This window comes from Tenrec ecaudatus, chromosome 10 (genome assembly GCF_050624435.1).
Source record: "Tenrec ecaudatus isolate mTenEca1 chromosome 10, mTenEca1.hap1, whole genome shotgun sequence".
NCBI classification, from domain to species: Eukaryota; Metazoa; Chordata; class Mammalia; order Afrosoricida; family Tenrecidae; genus Tenrec; species Tenrec ecaudatus.
The window spans coordinates 39,276,214-39,298,079 of record NC_134539.1 but is presented as its reverse complement, the minus strand read 5'-3'; the positions used below and the strand labels follow the sequence as shown (position 1 = coordinate 39,298,079).

At 48.5% G+C, this 21,866-nt stretch overlaps 1 protein-coding gene across 1 annotated transcript in view; it reads left to right on the top strand.

The window, feature by feature from the left end:
- GRIN3A (glutamate ionotropic receptor NMDA type subunit 3A) overlaps nt 1-20,993 on the top strand; it is a 230,729-nt gene extending 209,736 nt beyond the window's left edge. The window contains exons 7-9 of the mRNA XM_075560251.1: nt 4,368-4,532; nt 5,866-5,942; nt 12,377-20,993. Of these exons, the coding sequence (XP_075416366.1) occupies nt 4,368-4,532; nt 5,866-5,942; nt 12,377-12,719 (585 nt within the window). The 3' untranslated portion in view covers nt 12,720-20,993. The remainder of the gene's footprint in view (nt 1-4,367; nt 4,533-5,865; nt 5,943-12,376) is intronic.
- Nucleotides 20,994-21,866: the final 873 nt, after the last annotated feature.

Here is a 21,866-nt window from a genome sequence, read left to right as displayed (position 1 = left end):
CTATCATAGTGAATGAGGGGGAGTCTGGAGTGAGGACCAAAGCCCATCTGTAGACAACTGGACATCCCCTTACAGAAGGGTCATGGGAAGGAGATGAGCCAGTCAGGGTGCAGTGGATCAATGATGAAACATACAACTTTCCTCTAGTTCCTAAATGCTTCCTCCCCTCCCCTACCCACTATCATGATCCCAATTCTACCTTACAAATCTGGCTAGGCAAGAGGATGTACACTGTTACAGAATGGAACTGGAAACACAGGGAATCCAGGACAGATGAACCCCTCAGGACCAGTTGTGAGAGTGGCGATACTGGAGGATGGAGGGAAGGTGGAGTAGAAAGGGAAAGCCAATCACAAGGATCTACATATAATCCCCTCCCTGGGGGACAGACAACAGAAGAGTGGGTGAAAGGAGACATCGGACAGTGTAAGACATGACAAAATAATAATTTATAAATTATCAAGGATTCATGAGTGAGGTGGTCAGGGAGGGAGGGGGAAAATGAGCTAATACCAAGGGCTCAAGTAGAAAGCAAATGTTTTGAGAATGATGATGGCAACAAATGTACAGATGTGCTTGACACAGTCGATGGATGGATGGATGGTGATAAGAGTTGTACAAGCCCCAATAAAATGATATTTTTAAAGCTGTCTATTTTCAGCTTCTGGTTACTCTCGTGTAAGCTAGTTTCATTCAGGCTTTTGTCTCTACCTGCTAGCCAAACGATGCTCGTCAAAGTCATCCGGGCCTTCCCATGCCCAAATCCAATGATCAGGCTTTCCTTTAATTGGTGCATCAGTGGTTTGGAGACCACTGATCACTCCATTTTCTTTGATGTATTTCCCTCCCATTGGTTTTGGTTGCTCTGTTGGAGAAGTATAGCCTGGGGCCAGTGGAGGAGTAGTTGCATAGGACTTGACCCATAACATCTATGAGAAATGGTAAGTGAAATACATTAACTGTATTTCTTGCTGGAGGTGTGACAACCTAGTCAGCTATTAGCTAATTAGCTTCTGGTTCAGGATCCACTTCTGGGAAAGGTGCAGGGTGTCGGTAGCAATAAAATTGGTGGTCTTGGATTGTGATAAGAGTTGTACACGCCACCAATAAAATGATGTAAAAACAATTGGTGGTCTGTGGCCTCTGTATAGCATTGGTGATCTGGGTGGGCAGAAACCACAACGGAGCATGTGACGCACAGAAGCCCCTCTAGCTGACACTCGTCCTTTCCATGAAATGTGTTGGCCAGTGAGATTTCAGATGGTGGGAACCTTCCCATTGCTTTAGATGGAACAACTACCTACCCCCCCACCTTAGCAAGAGCCCCCATATGTTATTACAAGACTGCTATTAAAAGACCCTTCACCACCTCTGACTGTTTAATATTTAATGCTCAATGGAGGGATTGTCGTGGGTAGCATGCCACGAAGGGTTTCTACAAAATATAAAGCATTTAAACTACCATGCACGCAGGGGACACTTTCAAACGCAAACCGAGTTTCCCTCCGTGTAGCAATGAATATCTATTACAGTAGAAGGCAACCGTAAATCGACTGTTAAAGAAACAATTGTTTGATGACAGCAAATTAAATAAGCAAGCCAAGTGATGTTGTTTAGTTATGAAGCGTCTTGAAAGGTTGCTTAGTGATTAAAGAGCTGACTAAGTGATCTGGTGGATTCAGGGGAGCTGGTGAAAGATGAAGTGGTCTGTGCCGGGGGTTAGACTATAGCGAATCCCCCGGAAACGACTCCCCCATCTTTTCTCCTGGAAGCTTGACGCTGGAAGAGTGTGGCTGTGAGCTATCAATTGAAGTTGCAGCTGAAGCCGTGGCAGGAAAAGAGGCCCTCAAAGCATAGGGCTGCTTGCTTTCTCTTCGCTGTCATTTGTACGGCTCTTGACAACCTGCGACTAGGCTTCTGATTACATTTCTGGCTGTGACGTGTCTGCTCCTGCTTGGCAACAGCAGTTGTCCTGCGGTCTGCACGAGCTAAATTCATTTCAACCATCTGACACTGATGGTCCTTGGTTCCTCTTCTTCCTCCTCCCTGGACCAGATGAGTGTTCAGCGGAACAAGGTGTATTTTATGAGGGGAAAAGTTTGCACACGATCCTGTGGGGAAGGTGCAAATATCTCGTGTATAATGGGGTGAAACACATCCCAACCTCTAGAAAGCACAGCTGGTGACAACGGTGGCTGTACTTTCAACACCCAGATTCAGACAGAGCGGAAACCACTGTCGATGGTGCTCACAGCCAGGTGATCGTGGATGTTTGAATAAAAACTGTGTTCCCGCTGCTAACGTGAATATTCACCTCCTCTCCATGGAGTTTCCGAGTCTGTCAATCTTTACGGGAGACAGCAGCTTCCTCTTTCCCCTTAGGATCAGCAGTGTGAGCTCACATAACAAGGGCCAATGAAAACGGTGTGTGCTTGAGAAGCAGGAAGGCTTTGGCCTCAGGTATTGCTGGGTCCAGAACCTGACTCCCCTAAGTGTTAGCTTATATGATCAGAAGTAGATAAATTAATCTCTGTGAGGCTCAGGTCCCCACAGTGTGACATAATCATGAAATGTCATTTATAGACTTTATTATAAGATTAGCTATGTGTGTGCATAAACACATGTTGGATGGCCAGTCAAGAAGCAGTCTCTGCTTTCATGACAGTGAGTGGGTGTAAAGCACAGAACATGAAGGAAAGGTCTGTGTTCTATAAATGGAGTACAGCCTATTTGTTCTCAGGTAATAAGAGGAAAAAGAGAATCATCATTGTTGTGCACAATAGCAATGGAAAAGTATGTGTTTAAAGGCACCATGATTCATTATAAGTTACATCTTGCTTTCTCATCTTGGCAGTGCCTATAAGCAAGTACTACCCATCTACTTAGAAGTACTGGTGGCATATGTGTTACTCTGTGGTCTGTTAACCATGAGGTCAGCAGTTTGAAACCACCAGCCACTCTGTGGAAGGAAGATGAGACTCCACTCCTGCAAAAAGTTACAGTCTCAGAAACCCACAGGGAGGTTCTAGTCTGCTCTGTACAGACCCAAAGAGGCACAGTCAACTCAATAGCAGTGAGCTTGGGCCCATCTTCTTACAGTTTGGCTAAATGTTCGGTAATGTTAGTGTTAATTTCTGGAATGAATTTCTGTATTTGACCTTGATCCAGTAAGATAATAAGCCATAGAATTATTCTACAATAGCCATATTACAATACACACTGTAATAGGTACAAGTGACCAAAGGCAATTTTCCAGTACATGTGTGTGTGCTTGCTCTGAAGAACAAGCCAAGCTGTTTGGAACAAGTGCCAAGTACCAGCTCCTTGGAAAGACATCATCTCACCCACGATGAAGCTGTTATCAGGAGAGACTAGTACCTGGGAAAGGGCGATGTGTTTTGTAAGGTTGAGGGTCGTATAAAGGAGGAAGGCCCTCACTGAGATGAGGGGCTGCAACAATGGGATCAAGCATCACAATTGTGATGATGGTGCACAACAAAGCAGGGTTTCCTTTTGCTGGACTCTGGGTCCCTATGAAGGAGCGCTGGTGGTGTAGTGGTGATGTGTTGGGCTGCCATCCGCATGGTCAGCAGTTTGAAACCACCAGCAGCTCTTCAAGACTGGGCTTCCTAGTTCTGTAAACATTGACAGTCTCGGAAACTCACGGGGTTGCTATGAGTCAGCAATGACTGATGGCAGTGAATTTGCTTCTGTGGTTTGAGTCACTTTACGTAGAAACCGATTGGACAGCACCTGACACCACCTCAACGCGACATACCCAGCCAAAGTAAGCAGGTTTACTAGGTCCTAGCTCTTTCTCCTCCATGAAAACCTCCACTTGTAGCCAGCTCAACTTACTTAATTTCTCTGGTTCCAGGATCCTTATCTATAAAGTAAGAAGGCTGAACGAGATATCTCCGTGTTCCCTACCAGTTCTAAACACCAAAATTATTGAATACCTCATCTTTTCCTCCAAGCCCGATTGATTCAATAGCCATAGGGAAGAGCTTTCCATTGATGACTAGTCAGTGCCCTACTGTTTTAAATATTTCTCTCTGTGTGTGTGTGTGTGTGTGTGTGTGTGTGTGTGTGACATAGGCCCAGGGTCTCTCTAGACAGCTGCTGGGAACATTCATACACTGGGTCGTATATGTGACTGGGACCCTTGCAGTGTGTTCTGCAGCCATCTTCAGCCTGACACAGGCTGAAGTCCTTTTTCGGGGTAGTCTGTAGCATTCACCGCAGGGAGGGGCAGATCAGGGATGAACCGGATCATCTCCAGCTTCCCTTGGGCCCAGAAGCAGACTCTTGAGTCCAAGAGTGACAAGTGTGAAGTTCATGGCTTCTCCTTTCCTGTTCTGCCCCAGACTTTGCAAATGGGCATCAAGCACTTCTCTGGCCTCTTCGTGATGCTGTGCATTGGACTCGGCTTGTCCATCTTGACCACCATTGGGGAACACATCGTGCACAGGCTCCTGCTGCCGCGAATCAAAAATAAGTCCAAGCTGAAGTACTGGCTCCACACCAGTCAGGTGAGTGTCCCGGGGCTCTCGGTCAAGATTCTTAACCTTTAGAACGACCTGTGATGGGACGACCCCCTTACAGACCCCCAGGTCGATTGACAAAGGACTGGTTACAAGAGAATGAGGATACTGCGGACACCCTCCAAGCGCAGGGTCCAGTTCCCTGGGTCTCATTCACTCCCCTTGACCCTGAGTGATATGCCGCTCGCCTTCTGTAAAAAATCATTTTTGTTGACATCTAATTTACGTATCATACAAGTCAATGGGTTAATCCTATTAAGAAGAGTTATGTCTTAGAACATTTTCTTCTTTCTTGTATTACCAACTGCCAATCCCTCACCAAGTGCCGAGGGTGTAACCATCAGCCACTCCCAGGGACATCGAGGAGAGCAGTCTGCTCCCATAAACAGTAGCCCCATGGGCATGGAACCCCTGGGGGGCAGTTATTTTCTGTCCTTTGGGGTCACTGTGAGTTAATCAACCCCCAGCAATGGGTTTAATGGGCTTGGAGGCCTCTGAGTCGCTGCTATACCTGTTACGGTAAACACATGTCCTCTTGGCGGTGGGTTTGGTTTCCCTTGCCGGTGAGAGGACACGGACGGGGCAAAAGCGGCAGAACTGGCAGCTCACTGCTAGGAGGGCAGGGGGTCCTGTCCCTGTGAGTTTCCCAGACTCTAAATATTAACGGGAATAGAAAGCCTCACCTTCCTCCCTCCAAGTGGTTGGTGGTTTTGAACTGCTGGCTTTGTGATTAGCAGTCCAATGTGTAATCACTACTCCACCAATCGACAACCTTTAGGTTAAGAGCCAAGTGGGAACCTTACGGTGAACACAGTTATTCTGCTCTGCCTGGTGCGTTTTCTTCTATTTTAATCACCGATGGGTCACTACTGGTGATTGGCTCACAGTGGAATCTCGTTCTTCCTACTCTCAGCCCAAGAAGGATTTTTGTCTTCTAAACATATTTTGTCTCCTAACACTCTGCAGACAACTGACCCCTTCCGGTGTATAGGAAGATGGTTCACTTAACTCTTCCCCTTCTGGAAGTCCAGGCTTGAAGTGCTGGCCCCACCTCTGACTCGTGACACACTGCCCTTTGCTACACATTATCGGCGATAGCTCTACTTTATATCACATTCCTTTTTGCAAGCCCTGAGCTTTTCTAGGCTGTCAACCTATAAATCAAGTTCTTGTTCTTCCGAGATTGGGGCTGAATGTGGATCTGTTTGGGGGCATTCCTGGAAAACTGTGAAGAGGCCAAGGTTTGTTAAGTCAGGACATAGTTTGTCCCATGCCCCACGTGTCTCTCACGACCTCTGCCTGTGTGTCTGTCTTCCCCCAGAGACTGCACAGAGCACTGAACACGTCCTTTGTGGAGGAAACGCAGCAGTGCTTCCAGACCAAGCATGTGGAGAAAAGGTAAGAGCTGGTGCCAGGTCCCTGTCTATTTGCCACAGTGAAAGTGTTGCGATGTGGCTGAGGTGCTGTGCTCAAAGGGGGAATGAACTTGGGATGATTCAAGATAAACAAGATCATTTTAAATGCATGTAGTCACAGGTAGAAATAGGGCAGATAAAATTTATATGTATATAGACCAAACTCACTGACATCAAATCATTGCTGACTCATAACGACCCCTGGAGGATTTCTGAGACCAGAACTGTTTATGGGAGTTAAACACCCAGTCTTTGTCTCCAGGAGTGGCTGATGGTTTGGAACTGCTGACCCTGCAGACGGCAGCCCCAACATGTCACCACTACACCACCAACAGGTGTATACACACACAGGGACAGTGAAATACAGTAGAGTCAAAATATTGGGGGCAGTACTTATGTCATGTAGATTTTGGCTAAAATGAAATAATACACACAAAGCTCTGAACACAAGCAACTCCTTGATAACTGTGGTCCATTCCTATTGTGTGCAAAACAGGAGGGGACTTCAAAAGAGCCCCTGGCGTATCTAAGTCCTGAGGACTGCAGGGGATCCATTGCCTGTGACACAGCCTGTGTTGGTGTGTGTCCGCTCCCCAGTCCTTCCTGGGCCTCCACAGGATATCAAGGATATGCCACACACATGGTCTGCCTCATCCATCTCCATAGGAAGTGGCGAGCTTAACTGGGGACGTATGAAAACGGAAGGTCCACACGTACCTTGGCTGTGAGTCTCTGGTGGCCATGGCCTTGTTTGTAGTCCCTGAAAGGTCAGTCTTTGGGATCTGGTTCCTCCCCAACCTCGACTGGGTGTCCTGCTGGTTCTTCCAGATCTCCAGAGGCCACCCTCAGGGTGGGCCATCATCACTGATGAGATTGCTCCAGAGCAAAACTTGGCTTTCTGAGCAGTTTTACCATCTGAAATCCACACCTCTTATTTTTAAATAGAAGAGGAAAAAAGAGGATATGTTTTTATTGTTTCTATTTCCCCTGAGACTGTGGCCCTCATCTTCTCCCAGTTTGTATCTCACTCATCACAATCATCTTCATTGTTTCGTAAAGTTTCTTTCCAACCATTGAGCCTACTGCCCCCTCTGCCTCTCCGTGTGTGCCATTCCTCGGTCAGATTGCGGCCCTGTTCGTGACGAGCTGCAGACCAATCGGGCTGCAGCTGTTCTGTCATCATTCATAGGTATGTTTTTTCCTATAATGATTGTTAACGTGAATTCTCAGCCGGAGCAGCAGGAGGAGCCCCTACAGCAGCAAGACATCAGCACAAACTGAGAGCATGCTTGGTTCCCAGCGATCGCAGACACAGAGTTCAACCGCGCCATCCAAGAGGGATGTGGTCCATCGCCTCGCCTCTCTCACCTACACTGAGGACCAAATGTGCCTTCTACTCCACTTAGCCACTTTTTTTTTTGATAGACTGCCTTCTGGAAGCTGTTATTTTCAGAAGGAGCTAAGGCAGAGCATCTCCCTGGCTTATTTTTAAAATCATTTTATTAGGGGCTCATACAACTATTACCAGAGTCAGCAATTATGTAAAACACATTTGTACATTCATTGCCCTCATCATGCTCAAAACATTTGCTCTCCACTTGAGCCCTTGGCATCAGGTCCTCTTTTTTCCCCTCCCTCCCTACTGCCCTCTCCCTCATGAACCCTTGATAATTTATAAATTATTATTTTGTCATATCTTGCCCTGTCCGACATCTCCCTTCACCCACTTTTCTATTGTCTGTCCCCCAGGGAGGAGGTCACATGTAGATCCTTGTAGTTGGTTCCCCCTTTCCAACCCTGCCTCCCTCTACCACCCCTTCGCCACCCCCCTCCCACCCAGTATCGCCACTCAGACCACTGGCCCTGAAGGGATCATCTACCCTGGATTCCCTGTGTTTCCAGTTTCTATCTGTACCAGTGTACATCCTCTGGTCTAGCCAGACTTTCAAGGCAGAATTCCGATCATGATAATCGTGGGGCAGGAGGGGGGCGGGGCAGGAGAAGCATTTAGGAACTTGAGGAAAGTTGTATTTTTCCTCATGCTACATCGCACCCTGTCTGGCTCGTCTCCTATCTGAGACCCTCTGCAAGAGGATCTCCAGTGGTCTACAAATGGGCTTTGGATCTCCACTCTGCACTCCCCCCCTCATTCACTATGATATGATTTTTTGTTCTTTGATGCCTGATACCTGATCCCTTTGCCAGCTCGTGATCACACAGGCTAGTGTGCTTCTTCCACATGGGCTTTGTTGCTTCTGAGCTAGATGGCCGCTAGTTTACCTTCAAGCCTTTAAGACCCCAGATGCTATCTCTTTTGATAGCCGGGCACCATCAGCTTTCTTCACCACATTTGCTTATTCACCCACTTTGTCTTCAGCGGTTGTGTAGGGAAGGTGAGCATCATAGAATGCCAATTTAATAGAAGAAAGTATTCTTGCATTGATGGAGTGTACTTGAGTGGAGGCCCAATGTCCTTCTGCTATCTTAATATTAAACCTATAAATATATGCACATAGATCTATTTCTCCATTCTTGTATATAAATATATTTTCATATGTACATGTCTTTATCTAGACTCTATAAATGCCCTTTGCCTCCTAGCTCTTTCCTCTATTTCCCTTGACTTTCCTCCTGCCCCACTACCATGCTCCGTCCCCACCTGGGTTATAGCTATACCTGTTCTTTACATTATCTTACCCTTGATCATTCCCTACCAGGCCTGCCACTCCCCCCTCACCACCAATTTGGATCCCATGTTGTTCCCTTGTCCCTGGGTTTGTCAACACCACTTCTTTCCCCCCACCTCCCCCTCTCCCATGTCCCCCGGAACTGTCGGGCCCATTGTTTTCTCCTCCAGATTGTTCATCCAGACTATCTTATTTAGACAGACCTGCGGAGATAATAACATGCACAAAAACAAGACAGAGCAAAACCAAGCAAAAACATACAACCAAATAATAACAACAAACCAATGACAAAAAAACAAACAAAATGAAACACAAGAAAGAAAAGTTTGTAGTTAGTTCAAGGATAATTTGTTGGCTTTTAGGAGTGTTTTACCATCCAGTCTGTGGGAGCACACCCCCTGACCCCAAAGTCCACCTTCAGCATTCCCTGGGGACCTCGCCACTCCGCTCCCTTGCTGTTCTGTTGCAGCCCTTAGTGTTTTGAATCGGTGTGGCGGGATCAGATTGGGTGCAATGCCCACACTGTGTCTCCAGTGTTGTCCCCTGTAGGGCTATAGGTCAGTGAGGGACATCGTGTCTCATAGTGGGGCCGGCAATGTGGTCCTCTCTGTGGACTGGCTGCTCTAGTCGGGAACATCGTCCTCAAGGCCTGGTGGGCCAGGATGGGCTCCACGCTATCCTCCTCCCCCTTCATCTGCTCCCATGTGCTACAGTCAGATATGTCCCTCTCCTGGAGCTGCAGATTCAATGCCATCTTTTGAAATAAATTCTTCTGGGGGGAGGGGCAGGTGTCCACTTAGTAGTTGGGATTGGGGCCAGCCCCCCAGACCTCTCCACTGGTTCCCTACTCCACGCCAGCATGTTGCATTCACATCTTGGAGCACTGGGTTGAAGTCTGGTCCCTCTTTCCCTGTGGAGATGAGGGCCAGGTAATATGGCAGGGGCCAGATCAAATACAGGGATACACATGGTAAACAAGTAAAAAGAAGGTGGGGAAAGGGGAAGGAACAAACAAACAAACAAATGAATGAATGAATGAATAAGAAAAATAAATTAAAAAGAAATGGGTAGTGGGGGCACAGGGCACTAACCCACCCAAGGGGAGGGTATTGTTTATATCCCCTGGCTTATCTTGAATCCCTATCTCCTATGTCCACCTTCCTGCAACTCAACAGCTGTAACTTTTCAAACACAATGAGGGCTTAGAGCCCCCCACCCTCCCCGTTCTCCCTCTACTCAAGGGTCAAACCTCAATGCTCAATGGTAACCGGTTATCTGTGAGGCCTTGTTTGTGTGTGTGTGTGTGTGTGTGTGTGTGTGTGTGTGTGTGTGTGTGTGTGTGTGTGTGTGTGTGAGAGAGAGAGAGAGAGAGAGAGAGAGAGAGAGAGAGAGAGAGAAATATAGCCCACTCACTGATCAGATAGCACATAGAATATCCCTCTGGAGCTGAGGAAGGCTTAAGTTGTTCTCCACCTTCCTATTGTCACAACCCTTTCCTACAGTTCTTCATGTGGTGGTGACCCCCCAAACATAAAATTATTTCATTGCTACTTCATAACTAATTTTGCTACTGTTACGAATCGGGTGACTCCTGTGAAAGGGTCGTTCAACCCCCAAGGGGGTTTCAACCCCCAGGTTGAGAACCACTGGTTAAAACATATGGCAACTTAAACTTGGTGTTGGTACTGCTTGCTTTCAAGTTGGTGTGGACTTCTTCTAAATCTTCCTCAAATCCTAATGCGAAATCCTTTTTCGTGTAATTCAGCTTCTCTGATTATTTGCTCAGGAAACAGATCAAATAAGTTTGGTGCAAGGAAATAACCCTGCCAAGCCCCATTCTCCATTTTTAACCCTGCAATATCCCCTTGCTCTGTTCCAACAGTGCTTCCCGTCTGTGTCCAGACTCCACAGGGCAAATAAAGCATTCCAGAATTCCCATTCTTTGCCATGGGAATTTTTATCCATGGCTTTTTCTAATGCTTTTTTGCACAGTCAGTAAAACACGCATGAACATCTTTGTGGTATTCTCTGCTTGCTACCAACACCCATCAGACATGATTACTTAGAGTCTTTGTTGTATTCGACATGTGATTACTAGATGTTAGTTTCTATCTTTCACCTCACTGGGTCCTTGATACACATCCCCCCTAGATCCCTTTCCTCTCCCCCCAGTGGAGACACATAGAAACTACGGCCATATAATACACACACACGCATGCACGCACACGCGCACGCACGCACACACACGCGCGCGCGATGACTGTTGTCAAACCATTGAGACTCAGTAGGAGAATACTTGAAAAGTGGCCAGAAGGAAATCATGATGGCCTCTTCTCCTTGAGTCCCATCTGAGGCCAGGTGGGCTATAAGTGGGTTCATTATGAATCTTTTCACCAAGCCAGAGCACATGAAAACTGCGCTTTGGTGTACTCTGCTGAATGATATGAGGGATTCTAAAGCCCTGCAGGGTAGCTTGGAGTCCGTGTCTTTTAATGGCTCGGAGGCCTGTTTTTGTTGTGCGAAACCATCTCAATACTTAACATTTAAAAAAAAAAATACTTAACATTTTAATCAGTAGCAAGTTGCTCATGAATCTTTGGGTCAGCCAGCCAGTTTGCATGGCCAATCTTATCGATGTGCCTGAATCAAGATTCAATTATCCTTCCCACACATCCTCCTGGTAAAAGTCAGAGGACGGGAACAGAACATACTCGGATTGACTGTGGTGGTTCTCTGCTTCCTTCTCCTCGTCCTCCTGAAACCAGATCAAAAGAAACCAGCTGCTGTGGGGGGGGCTCATCTCTGGTCTTATATCTAACTGTAGACGTGTGCTCCTGAAACAGCCTCAGCCCCTCCTGGGCCTTCCTGGCAGTAACTCACTCACTGTCCATGGCCAACTCCCTGAGAAGGTAGTGGGAGGTAGCAGCGTGCCAGCCCCAAAGAGAATTGCAAATCAGTTGCTATTTGACTTTCATTATCCCAGCAAGAACAGGAGGGTTTTCTTTTTCAAGCTGCAGGCCAACCTGTCATTTCAACCCACATAATGTCGTCGTCTCTGTAATGGGGCACTTTCCTGAAGCCCGCTGCCTGTGCTGCTTCCATTCTCCCCTAAATCAAGTAGCAAGCATCGCCGGGGCGGGCCTGGGGACCAGGCAGCAGACATATTTTAAGCTCTCTCAGCAGGCTCATGCACACAGTCCAACAGCTGAGCACACAGATTTTCCCTGTTCAGAAAGCATCGTCTTTATGGCCCTGGAACGTCTCAAGGCAGTGTTGCCTGCTGACCCCCACTTGAGAGAAGGGAATTAAAAGGCATGAGGTTCGTCATAAAAGAATGTGCCGCAGCCCTTCCAATGAGACCCCCGTCTTGAACAGACCCTGAACGCCAGAGCAGAGGGATTTGATGGCTACTCTGGGCCCCAGGGCGCGTTAGCAGGCAGTCTCTCCAAGGCTTTGTGACTTCCTCTCTACAGTGCATGCCAGCTGGATCCTTTTTCTTTTTTAAATAAATCATTTCATTGGGGTGCTTTCATATGTTATGCCAGTCCATACGCTCATTATATCAAGCAGACGTAGAATGGTCGGCATCAACAATTTCTAAGCATTCTCTTTCTCCTTGAGCCCTTTGAGGGGGGACAACGGGGGAAGCTCCCTATTGATCACCAGGGAAGCAGCTGGCAGAGAGCTGAGGAATGGAAGGTAAATCTCCAATTCTCTCTTTGCTTCCTAGGTCCAATATGGGGCCCCGTCAGCTCGCAGTGTGGAATACCTCCCATCTGAGTCATGACAACCGGGGCAAATACATCTTTAACGAGGAGGGAGGCCCCAACCAGCTAGGCCTCCGGGCCCCCCAGGACCTCCCTCTCCCTCCCAGGCAAAAGGAGCTCCCTGCCTCCCTGACCACCAACGGGAAAGCAGATGCCCTCCACATGGCGGCCCGGGATGCGGTGAGGCAGGAACTCTCGGAGCTGGAGCGGCAGATCCAGGTGATCCGCCAGGAGCTGCAGGCGGCTGTGAGCAGGAAAACAGAGCTGGAAGAGTTTCAAAGGACAAACCGGACTTGTGAGTCCTAGGCGGTCACAGCGGCCCCTTCTCTGTCCTTGGCACTCCTCGGAGACACTTTGTATTGAATGCTCTTTTGTACCTATTGGCCCAGCTGTGGGGAGGCTGGGGCTCCGGGTCCTCTTAGAGGTCCAGTCTGTTCTCCTGAGCCTGGGGAGCAGCAGCAGCACTTTCTTCCCAGGCCTCCAGGATGGGAGTCTTTTTTCACAGGGGGTAGCTCAGTAAGGCTAAGGCAGTGGTTCTCAATCTTCCTCACGCCGCGACCCTTTCCTACAGTTCTTCATGTGGTGGTGACCCCCCCCCCCCAACCATAACATGATTTCCGTTGCTACTTCATCCCTGTCATTTTGCTACTGTTAGGAAAGGGGTCCCGACCCACAGGTTGAGAACTGCTGGTAAGGCATCTGAACGAGCCTGTAGTGGCAGTGTGGTTAAAGTGCTTGGATGCTAACCACAGCTCGCAGATCCGGGGGAGTTTGAAACCCCCAGGCACCCCGTGAGGAACCGTGCGGCAGCCTCCTTCTGTACGATGTCAGCCGTGGAACCACACAGGGCAGTTGTACTCCGGCCAGGAGTCACGATGGACGTGCCAGAAGAGGGGACGGTTTAGCGGAAGGGACCTGAGTCCCCAGGCAGCCGCGGCTCCCATTCGCCTTTTCCCCAGGTGCCACCTCACGCCCTTGCTCTGCACTGTGAACAAGGGATGAGCTTGCCCTTCTGACCGGGGCTTCCTCGGGTTGTGGTTTTAATCTTTGTGTATAACAGGAGAAGACAAGGTTGTAGCTTTTCCTCAAACTCCCCGATCTCGATGTGCCCCAATATTCCGAACAGGGATGTAGAGTGGGAGCTAGAGTAATTTAGGCTTGGAGGGCTGGATACGTTAAAAATAACTGGTAAGACCCCAGTGCCCTCGACTCCATCCAAGTAGCACTGAGTAGAAATAGCTGACCTGCCGGCACAAAAGCAGACAAGGAGGTGGTGATGGGAACAGAGGCATTTCACACATACGGATGCTTTCAGAACAAAAGGTTTGCACTAGCCAGGCAACTTGGCTAAGAAGTAAATAGGACTGAGCTTCTCCTATCACCCAACATCTCCACTGTAGCACGGGCCTTTTGTAATGCAAAGTGAAGGCAGAGAAAGAACCTTTGAATAGGACGCTGGAGCTGGCACTGTGGCTTACAGGCAGGTGATCTGAAAGCCCTATGCCAGGACACCGGAGCTGGCACTGTGGCTTACAGGCAGGTGATCTGAAAGCCCTATGCCAGGCCATTTTCAGATCCGTAGCCACCTAGCTGTGAGCTGCAGGAACCCCAGAAGAGAAAGCCAAGTCCGAGTCTCCCAAGCTTCCACATCCAGGGGCCTTTCACATCTGTACTGACAGCCTCCCATGCTCCCCCGACTCATCTCCGAATGGGCTTTGGCTCCCGCCCCCCCCATTATCCTCCAGCCCCACCCCGCCTCCCATAAGGCCCTCACACTCCCACTTAGGCATCCCTTCCCCCACTGCACAACAGCTAAACGGGAAAGGAATGGGAGAACTCTCTAGAACAGCAGCTCCTAAATGCTAGCGTATCAAGACTTCCCGTGGGAACTCCCTGAAATGCTCCTTGCCATGCCCCTCCCCAGAGACTGGCTGGCGGGCATCCTGGAAGTGGACGCAGAAACCCCCGCGTAGCCGCAGACGAGTGATACTTAAGGTCCAAAGATTACTCTCGAAGAACCTCTGTTCAGGAAGTTTCGCTACTCTAGGCGTAGGAAGAAGTAAGGAGAGAGGAAACTTTTTGAGAGTGTGGGGTGGTTTGTTTTTTGTTTTGCTTTTTGGGGGGGTTGTTCTGTTTATTTAAGCATGTACCTGCTAACTCATCTTCCTTTGTTTTCCTTCCACCCTACTCCCACCCCACACCATGCAGGCTTTGTCTTCCTTGTTTATTTATGTTATTTACTTTGCCTTTGCAGCATCACTGTTCCGCCCCGATTAAGTCCACTGCCCACAGTGACTTTATCTCAGTGCCAAGCACTGTGTCAACAGGTGCAGAGGATCAGAAAGGCCTCCCCATCCCTTTGGGCCTGTTGTGAGGTTGGCACGGGGCAGGGCAGTATTTCCTTCTGTGGTGTGGACTCACTGTGCACGGGGACCGACTCAACACACCACCACCACCTCCTCTCGGGCTGACAGATCAGGAGTCCTGATGGCACAGTTGTTATGTGTGAGGCCACTGACACTTTGAAAGGTCACAGGTTTGAATCCACCAGGTGCTCCACAGGAGAAAGACCAGGTAGTCCGTCCTGTAAAGATGAGAGTCTATGGGGCTGTTCTTGTCTGCCACCTGAGTCACCATGCGTCAGAAACAGCTCGACCGCACAAAACCACCACCACCTGGATACAATGCCGGCATTTTCGCCAGCTCCTGCAGGGGAGCATAACATTTTAAGCTGTAATTAGATAACACCTTAGCAGTTAATCAGTTGTCTAAGAAAACCCAGGGGGTGGAGCTGGGCCGAGGTACTGGTAAGAGAAGTGAGCAGGCCCTCAAGTTAAGAGTCACAACAACCTGACCAAGGAAACAATCCAGCAAGGGAGCAGGTGAGCCCTGGAAACAGAAATTCTGCTTTGACATGCTAGCCTGTCTCCCTGTGTTCTCACCCCAGGCCCAGGGCCAGAAGTAGTTTTGCAACTGCCTTTGGAAGATGATGCCCCTTAGCCATCCCCACCCATCTGCACCTAAGGACGCTGTAGAGACTCCGCCGGCCACATGCTCTGCACACCCCTGAACCAGAAGGCTGATGTACAGGTGTACCTCAATTCACACAACAGCCATGCTCCTGAGAAGTTATACATGGACCTTTTTATAAATCAACTCCCATGCTGACTGTACTTGAGAAGCTAGTTAGTTAAGGGCCCCGAGAGGTGAATTTTTTTGTAAAGAATCCTTTTGTAATGCAGTTCATTATCCCTTAATGTATCTGTTTTGTAAGTTTGGATTTTTGTATATTGGGTTTCCCTTAAGCTTCTCTATGGAGGCATTCTGAGCAGTGGTGAGCCCGTGCCGGACCATCCTGCCTCGCCGCCGTGTAGATGACCAGGCACGTTTCTTCCTCCAGTCTCCTGGCCAGGCTGCCGCCAGCAGCAGCAGCAGGAACCGAGGGCAGGCGGACTGCCCCCAACACTGCACTGTTCCGGGGCGCAGGAGGACAAACCATGATTGCTTGTGGCAACAAGAAGCCCTGTTCATGTTAAATAGCAATGGTTCTTTTTATTAGTAGTACTTGACCAGTGTTTTGCAATTTGTGAAACAGTGTGTTGTGTTTTGTAAAAAGAATTCATGGAACGGTGAGTCCTCTGACAATCTCCTGTCTGTTCGGCTCCACCTCTGTTCACGCAGCTCCCCGCAGGCACGAGGGTCAGCCGAGGCGGAGGGTGGTATTTGGAAGGAAAGGGCTATCGCTTCTCGGCCTTTTGGCTAAGATCAAGTGTGGAAGAGAAAGGGCACAACGTAGCTTTGTCCAGTGAGCTCCTAGTTATTCCATGAGACCAGGAAGGCCCCAATCTGCTTCCAAGCTCTGGTGCTAGGAAACCAGGAGCAGGACGTGACTGTCACACCCCCCATGGTGGCATGCGACCAAGCATGCCTGGGTGCGTCGATTGGATTGGGTAGATAGCAATGACCGCCTGGGCCCCAGAATGTGTCTCCCTCCGGGCAGTGGACACAGGGGCGCCTTCCCACCCTTAGAGCCAGGGGAGAAGCACGACTACACAGGAAAGTGAGGCCACTGGCTTTCTTGCTGTGTCCGTTCTGATCAGAGAAGTGGTCAATGGAGCAATTGCCATCAGAACCGAGTACTGCCATGCAGGTCGCAGGTTTCGGAATGTTGGCACCATGTCTGTGAGAGGCTGGGCGCAAGTAAGCACTTCCTTGGGGTGACAAGCAATGAAGGGGAAAGAAACGACTGCCTCCCTTTCTCCTGCCTCACGTGTTTTGGGTGAACAGACCCCGCCCCCGTCCCCGCCCCCCGCAGGCGAAGTCGCTTTCTGGTTATCAAACCACTTCACTCTGCACTGTTGAGTTACTCTAGTACCTCTTCACCCACGAAGCCATCCGGGTAATTCTGGCTCCCTGTGTGTTTCATTATTGTTATTTTTAGTTCCTGATCGCTATATGAAAATTACTTACAAGTATTTTCTTATCGTTTGTGAAGAACGTTGGCAGTGTCTTCATTTCCCTGTGTTTTGATGGCTTCGCTCCAGGAGGACCTGAGAGCTGCTGTCTTGTGAGCATGCAGTGACTGGGCGGTTTTGCTCCACCCACTTTTCGTGTACAACCAACCATGTGGATGGAGTAGGGGGCCTCAGGTCTTTGCCATCTCCAGTCATAACTGCGGAATAAATGTTCGGATAGAAACTTCACATGGGACGTCCTGTTGGCATTGTCTCTGGGGATTCAAGTATTGAGGTGGTACCAACCCCTGCCCTACAGGGTGCTTCCCCACTGCCGCTGCTCATGCTTGTTCTCTTCCCTGCTCTAGAGAAGTGGCGTGAAATACACCCAGAGAACCCAGAGCCTAGGCAACAGGAAAGGCAAGTGAAATGGCTTAATCAAAGGCAAGACTGGGAAATGACACCACATTCAGGGATTTCCGAAAACCTCTGCCTCGGCCACCCTCCTTCAATTCAACATTTGCCAAGCACATTCCATTCATAGGTCAGACGCTGGACAAGGGACCGTGAGCAAGGGATGGTCCCCATCACAATCTGTCCTCTTCACAGCCAATACAAAAAGCAACGCCGAAGCTGGCATTTATACAACACGTGTTACAAAGTACATGTTGTTGATCTCCTTTCATCTTCAAAACCACCTCACAGGATAGGCACGACTATGACCTTTAGTTAACAGATGGCCCAAACCCAAGAGTCCAAGACATTATGTAACTTACCCAAGAGAATGTCGCTGTAAAGGGTAGAAGAGAGGTGTACTCTGACAGCGCAGTTCTAGAGCAGCCAGATCACTGCCTTCCAACTGCCATTTCCCCACCCTCCCTGCCGCCATTTGGCCTTCGTGCCTCCTACCATGCTTGTCTGGTCTTCAGCCCCAAGAATAGAGAAGGAAGCTCTTATGACCACACCTGCAGCGGTCTATTTAACACTGCCTGTTCTACCCCCACCCCAGCCCAAGTCTCACATAGGCTTTCCGTATCTCCTTCTGCTCTCTCGTCCACCTCGGAGCAGGTGGGAGCCCAGCTGTATCACACAGCAGTCCCGCAATCTCAAGCATCTGGCCGTTCCTGACAGTCCAGGCACTTTTAACTACTGGCAACCTCCTCTTCACATTCATTCTTTTGGAATATAGTCAAGTCAAATCACGAGAGCATAAACTCAGTATAAGATAATCCAACTGAAAACTTACCCAAAGACATTGTGCATCATTTAACCATTTATTTACTGGGTACAATGATGAGCTGGGCATTGAGCTAGCTTCTGGAGATGGAAAACTAAGAAGAAATTCTGATCCCATGCGCTAATGGGAAGGCTGGGGACACAGGCAAACTGTCAGTGCACATTGGCGTTAAAAAAGAAAGAAATGTACATTGGGTATTATGAGAACAGAGAAGACTCCTAACCCTGGGCACCTGTGTGTGTGTGTGTTTGTGTGTGCGCGCGCACACATAGGGTAGAGAGATTGGTTGGAATCCCAGGTAGAAGAAGTAGCATGCACAACGTTCCAGAGTTGGTCAACTGCTTAAGTACTTTAAATAGCGTTGTGGAAGCATAAAGCACAAGGTGAACGACAAACCCAAGGGCCAAAAAGTGAACAGCAGAGGTATGGCCTCTGAGCTAGATAGAATCCCCATCTTGAGGGCAAGAGGGACCATTACAGAAATTCAAGGCAAAGACAGACATCCTACAGAACCCTCAGCACTAGGTGGAAGTGGCTGTCATTCAAGTGTATTTTGTTTGTGGGGCAACGGGCAGATAATGGTACCTTCTTGATGTTCTGGAATGATGTGGTCATGATCATTTAATCAGAACGGGCAAACCAGAGACAGACAGACGCAGATTAATACACGTGGCCTGGATTCCAGGAAGGAAGTCTGTTTTATTTCCTCTACAAAATAGATATGTAGAGGAAAAATTACTCAGTTAATCCAGGTAGAGAAACAAATCCATAGAAACTCATATGTGTATAAGAGAGGTTTATATAAAGGGTAATTGTACATTAAGAAAGCATACCAACCTAGCCCAGTCGAAGCCCCTAAGTCCGATATTAGCTCACATGTCCGATACCAATCTATATAGTCCTCTTCAGACTCACGAAACACATGCAATGACCCCGAATGCAGGAGGACCACAGGCCAGTGGGCAGAAAGTCTTTGGATCCAGTGGCGGTGTCAACATCTCAGCGCTGGCAGGGGTCTCCACAGGACTGCTCCAGCGCCCAGGGCTGCATCAGGGTAGGTCCATGTGGCTTCTCCTCAAGGCTGTGTCACAGGAAATGAGCAGAGAAGTGTCTCCCGCCTCCAAGGAAGAAATACCAAATCTCCAGAATCTTAGGGAAAGGCCATGCCTACACAGAAGTCTCATTGGCTATGACCCAATTGACAAGAGTGGACTCCATCTCTTCACTCTTAATCCTCAAATTGACACCAGATTATGTAACTACCACAGCCGCTCAATTTCTTATCTACAACAATAATGATATCTTATTGACCATTTACCATGTACCAGGCCCTGTGCTACACACTTTGCTTATATTGATTCGGCTAATCCTCAGTAGGACCCTGAAGCCTTTATTAGTATTTCACAAACAGAAGCACTTGCTAATAAGTGGCAGGGCCAGACCTGGGCAAGTCTGACTCCCTAAGAAATATGCTTCACAGTTCTAGGAACAATAATACACTCACCAGATACCAACTAGGATAGGATAAGCAAGGGGTTGTGGGGTTCAATTCTATTCTGGCATCATGAATGATAGGAACTCTTCATGAATAGCAGAACAGTCCCAGGCGAGGGCGTGGAAAGGTTTCCTACTGAAACTATAGACATGTCCAGGAGGAACACGTCAGGAAGTTTCAAGATAACTGAGATGATTCCGTTTTTATCTCCTTGATGATGACCACCCTACGGTTAAGAGGTCTCCACTACAGGGCAACAACCACTCTACGGCTATTACTGAGACGGTAAGTCTTTACATGGACAGCCTCATCTTCCTCCTACGGAGCAGTTGGTAGGTATGAACCATGGACCTTGTGGTTAGTGGCCCAATACCTAGCCCACAGTGCCACCAGGACTCCTTAAAGAACATCCATGTCTAACAGTCACATGTTGATCCCGTGGCAGAATGGAGTGGCCTGGGACCCCCTTCCTCATCTCCACAAAGGGGTCATGCCAAGGTGCCTCTCAGCTCCTACCCCGTCAAGTCCTCCCGCTACATAAACTGCAGTCATTCGACATCCGCCCTGTGCTTATTACTGTGGAACATACTCTGGTTCGCAATGTTCCTCACTGCTGCCCTTACATGAAAGGACGGGGAAAAACAGTGCTACACCCCCAGTCGGAGAAATCCAGGCTATCAGGGGTGACTTCTAGGGACTTCGTTTCAGAATGCACCAAATGAAATCTGAAATTGTCGTATTTTCGGATAATCAGTATCTGAAGAGTGACTAATGTACCAGGACAAGTTGTTGCCACTTTGGAAAAAAACAAACAAGGGACGACTTCACAAGCTGGGCCTGGAAGACAAACTCTGAAGCAGGGGAAGCATGGCCAGGCCTTCACAGAATCATGCGGGTCTGTACTGGACGGCGGGTGCCGGGCCCTCTGCTAGACACTGGGTCGGGGAGATCGTGAAGACAGGCTCTCTTCCCTATCCTCATGCTGGTATTTGTGAAGTGCCCTAGGGAAAGCACCGCAGTAGCTAAAGTTAGGAAGAAGACAAACGTGGGTGGAAACCCCCATGTGAAGCCCGCGTTTCCTTCGTGACGCCACAGATGGAGGCCCAGTGATCCCAGGCAGCAATGTGCTATTCTCTGAACCTCATCCAGCACCCATGCAGCCCACCAATTGCCTGCTTACCCTCCATGTAGCTGTCATCGTGAAGTAGAGTTTGTGTCCAGAAATAGTCAAAACTTCGGCAGGACCACTGAATCCTGGGCATATTGCACAGTTGAGAATCCTTGGGCGGGGCCTGGCACACAAGAACACGCCGAGGGAATTGGTGAGATCCGAAACCAGCGTCCTGCCAGCAGAGTATCCCTCTGGGTCTAGAAGCACACAGGTGATTGTTTCCAAGGTAACACCACCTTGTAGGAAAATACAAGTGGTTTCCCTACAACATCTCAAGTGTTGAAGTCAGTATTAATAAACATTACTTAAAATATATATATATATATATATATATATATATACATACATATATATGAATTCGTTGTAATTGCTAGGATCCAAAGCAACAGTTAACTTTTGTGGGATTTGCAAGGCTCCAAATTCTTTTAAAGCTCTGAAAGGAGCATACATGGATAATGTACAAACATCCTAAATGACACCTCACATGCCATTTAGGGAGCTTTGCTTCACTGACTTCTTTTGCAGTCAGAGAAGACTAATTGCCCCAAAATAAAAACTTATTTTTGGTCATTCTCCAAACATGACTTTGGGAGCTTACTGGGGTGCCTGGACCAAGAGCAGGTCTGGCACTAAAGGTTCTCTGCTCTTTCCAACTGGAGGAGTGTTCACGACACCCAGTGTCCCATGATACAGTGGCTTCCTCCAAACGGGGAGATGGCCAGACCATGAGCCCTGGCAAGCAGCAGGCACAGGAACAGGCCCTAGCCTCAGGATGGTTCGGTGGAGGTGGGGAGGAAAGGGAGGCAGAGGGGAAGTAAGGCACCCATGCCCTCTTGATGACTTCTGCTTTTTAACATTCCCCAGGTAGACCAGATCGCATTTCTCAACCAGACCATATGATTCTGTAGAAAGCATACTACTGATACTAGATGGGGACATGAAATTGGTCGTTGTCCATCTTCTAGGACAAGTGGTAACCAAGAAAATGTACACCTACCAGGGGCTTATTAAAACCGCTTGGCTTACAGTCTGCTATCAAAATGTATAATCCACGAACTCTAGGCAGCATTGCACACCCTGGAGAAGAAATCTCAAT